This window comes from Rhagoletis zephyria, unplaced genomic scaffold (assembly GCF_001687245.7).
Source record: "Rhagoletis zephyria isolate East Lansing unplaced genomic scaffold, Rhagoletis_zephyria_1.1 Rzeph_scaffold_53386, whole genome shotgun sequence".
Taxonomy (NCBI): domain Eukaryota; kingdom Metazoa; phylum Arthropoda; class Insecta; order Diptera; family Tephritidae; genus Rhagoletis; species Rhagoletis zephyria.
The window spans coordinates 1-1905 of NW_016210439.1; the positions used below are offsets into that span (position 1 = coordinate 1).

Sequence of the window (1905 nt, forward strand, 5' to 3'; positions counted from 1 at the left end):
AAAAGGGAGCACAATAAGAATCACAATAGAATTCCTCAAAACACTTAACTTCTAATTGAAAGCAAGTTTTTCTGTTGAAAAACACTTCAGCAAAAAACTATAGAATAAACTACTCACTAACTTTGCTCTAGATTATAACTTTGGATATAATTTAAATTTAAATAAAAACTAAAAACTGCAGTTGAAACTGTTAAAAAAGCTGTTTGAATGCAAAGTCTGAACGTACCTTCTTTGGTAAGGAGACGCCGCTCTTCATCGGTAATGTCAGTGTCAATTATGCGCGAGTTTCGAGTGCCATGCACTGAGCTGTTGTTGGCGGCGGCGGCGGCGGCGGCAGCGGCGGTTACGGCGGCAGCGTTGACAGTGGCCAGTCGACCTTTGGCAGTGCTGTTTCCGCTGGTCGCTGAAGAAGCGGTGTTGCTGCTGCCCAATGTGTGATTGCCCCCATTAACCAGCGTACCGGAAGAGCTGGTGGCGTTGAGGCGTTGAAGGCCCTTGGCCTTTTTGCCAGCGGCTCCACAGGTTGGCAGGTGACTTGTGGCGGTGGTTGTGGTTGCCGAACAAGCGGAGGAAGAAGATGCTGAGGAAGAGGCTGCCGTTCCTAGTGGGCCTCTACCTCCGTTCAGGTAAGCAGTTCCGACTGTCTGGGCAGTGTTGCTGCTGATGATGATGCTGTTGCTGCTGTTGTTGGTAGCGGTGCATTCGACGCCTGGCTCCGTTTTGATGACTACAGTGGCCGAGGTGGTGCTGCCGTTCACCGTTCGGCCGCCTGCAATGGCCAACTTTTTGCTGCTGATGTTGCTGTGCATCGGTGTTTGCCGCTTCACTTTGCTACCTCCTGCCACAGCAGATCGTTTACCAGCAGCAGCAGCAGCAGAATCGGCTTTGGCCGATGTGCCGTTGCCACAGTTGCCACCAGCGGTCTTTGTGCGCATCGCTGCTTTCCCGGCGGAAGTTGAAGTGGACGCTGAAATGGTGGACGAGTGGGCAGTGCCTAGGGAGAAGGCGGAAGAGCCAGCGCCCGTACCCAGGCCGGTGGAGCCGCCACTGGCGGAGGACGCACTGGAGCAGCTGCTGGTGATGCTCGCCGGAGTGGGCGGGTTGATGTCCCAGTTGCTCAGAAAGTTCTCCAGCATGTCCGGCTCATCGTTGCTGCCGTTGTGGCTGTTGCCGGCTCCGGTGTAGCTGAAGGAGGAGAAAAAGGGGGAAAGAAAAAGTGGCAGATAAGGTTAAATATTACCAAAATCTCAATTAGAAAAGACAAAAGAGTGCAAAGGCTTACCTGAGATGATCACTAAGAAAGGAGACGCCTGTTGCCGTGTGCTGTCCGGTGTTCAGACCGTGGTTGGTGAGATGGCTATTGTGGTTGCTGTGGTGGTGGCCTCTGCCACCAGTAGTTGCGCCCACTGGCGATGTAGAGAAGGAGGTGAGCGAGCAGTTGCCCGAGTCGACTAGCAGACCACCGGCGCCCGACAGGTCGCCGTCAATGTCAATGTCGGCCATTGTGCTCAGGTGGAACTCGCTGTGATCGCCAAAGAAGGGCTCCAACTTCACCCGGACATTGGAGCCGCGTTTGCCAGAAGCAAAAGAGGCGGCGGCGGCGGCGGCGGCGGCGGTGAGAGTTCCGTGTGCATTAGCCGTTCCGGCAGAAGCAACAGCGACGGAGCTGCTCGGCGAGCCACTGGAGGAGTTGGGCGACAGAGAGCTGGCTGGTGAGCTGGAACTAGTGGAGGGAGATCCGAAGCTGGAGGTGCAGCCCAGTGCGGCCGATGATGAGTTCGGCAGCTCGGGCGGTGGGTTGAGATACTTGTCCTCGGAGAGGTCATCGCCGCTGGCGCCAAACTGCCACGCGTCGGAGAATATGTCAGAGTTTAAATAGCAGTCTGGGCCATTGATTTCTGAGAA

At 55.0% G+C, this 1905-nt stretch overlaps 1 protein-coding gene across 1 annotated transcript; it reads right to left on the reverse strand.

The window, feature by feature from the left end:
- Positions 1-226: 226 nt before the first annotated feature.
- Positions 227-1503, reverse strand: LOC108356040 (cell wall protein AWA1-like; the record flags this gene model as incomplete). Its single annotated transcript, XM_017607172.1, has 2 exons — positions 1283-1503; positions 227-1185 (listed from the first exon to the last, which is right to left on the reverse strand). Coding segments are annotated over exons 1-2 (1180 nt in total), but the record flags the coding sequence as incomplete, so codon positions are not given.
- Positions 1504-1905: the final 402 nt, after the last annotated feature.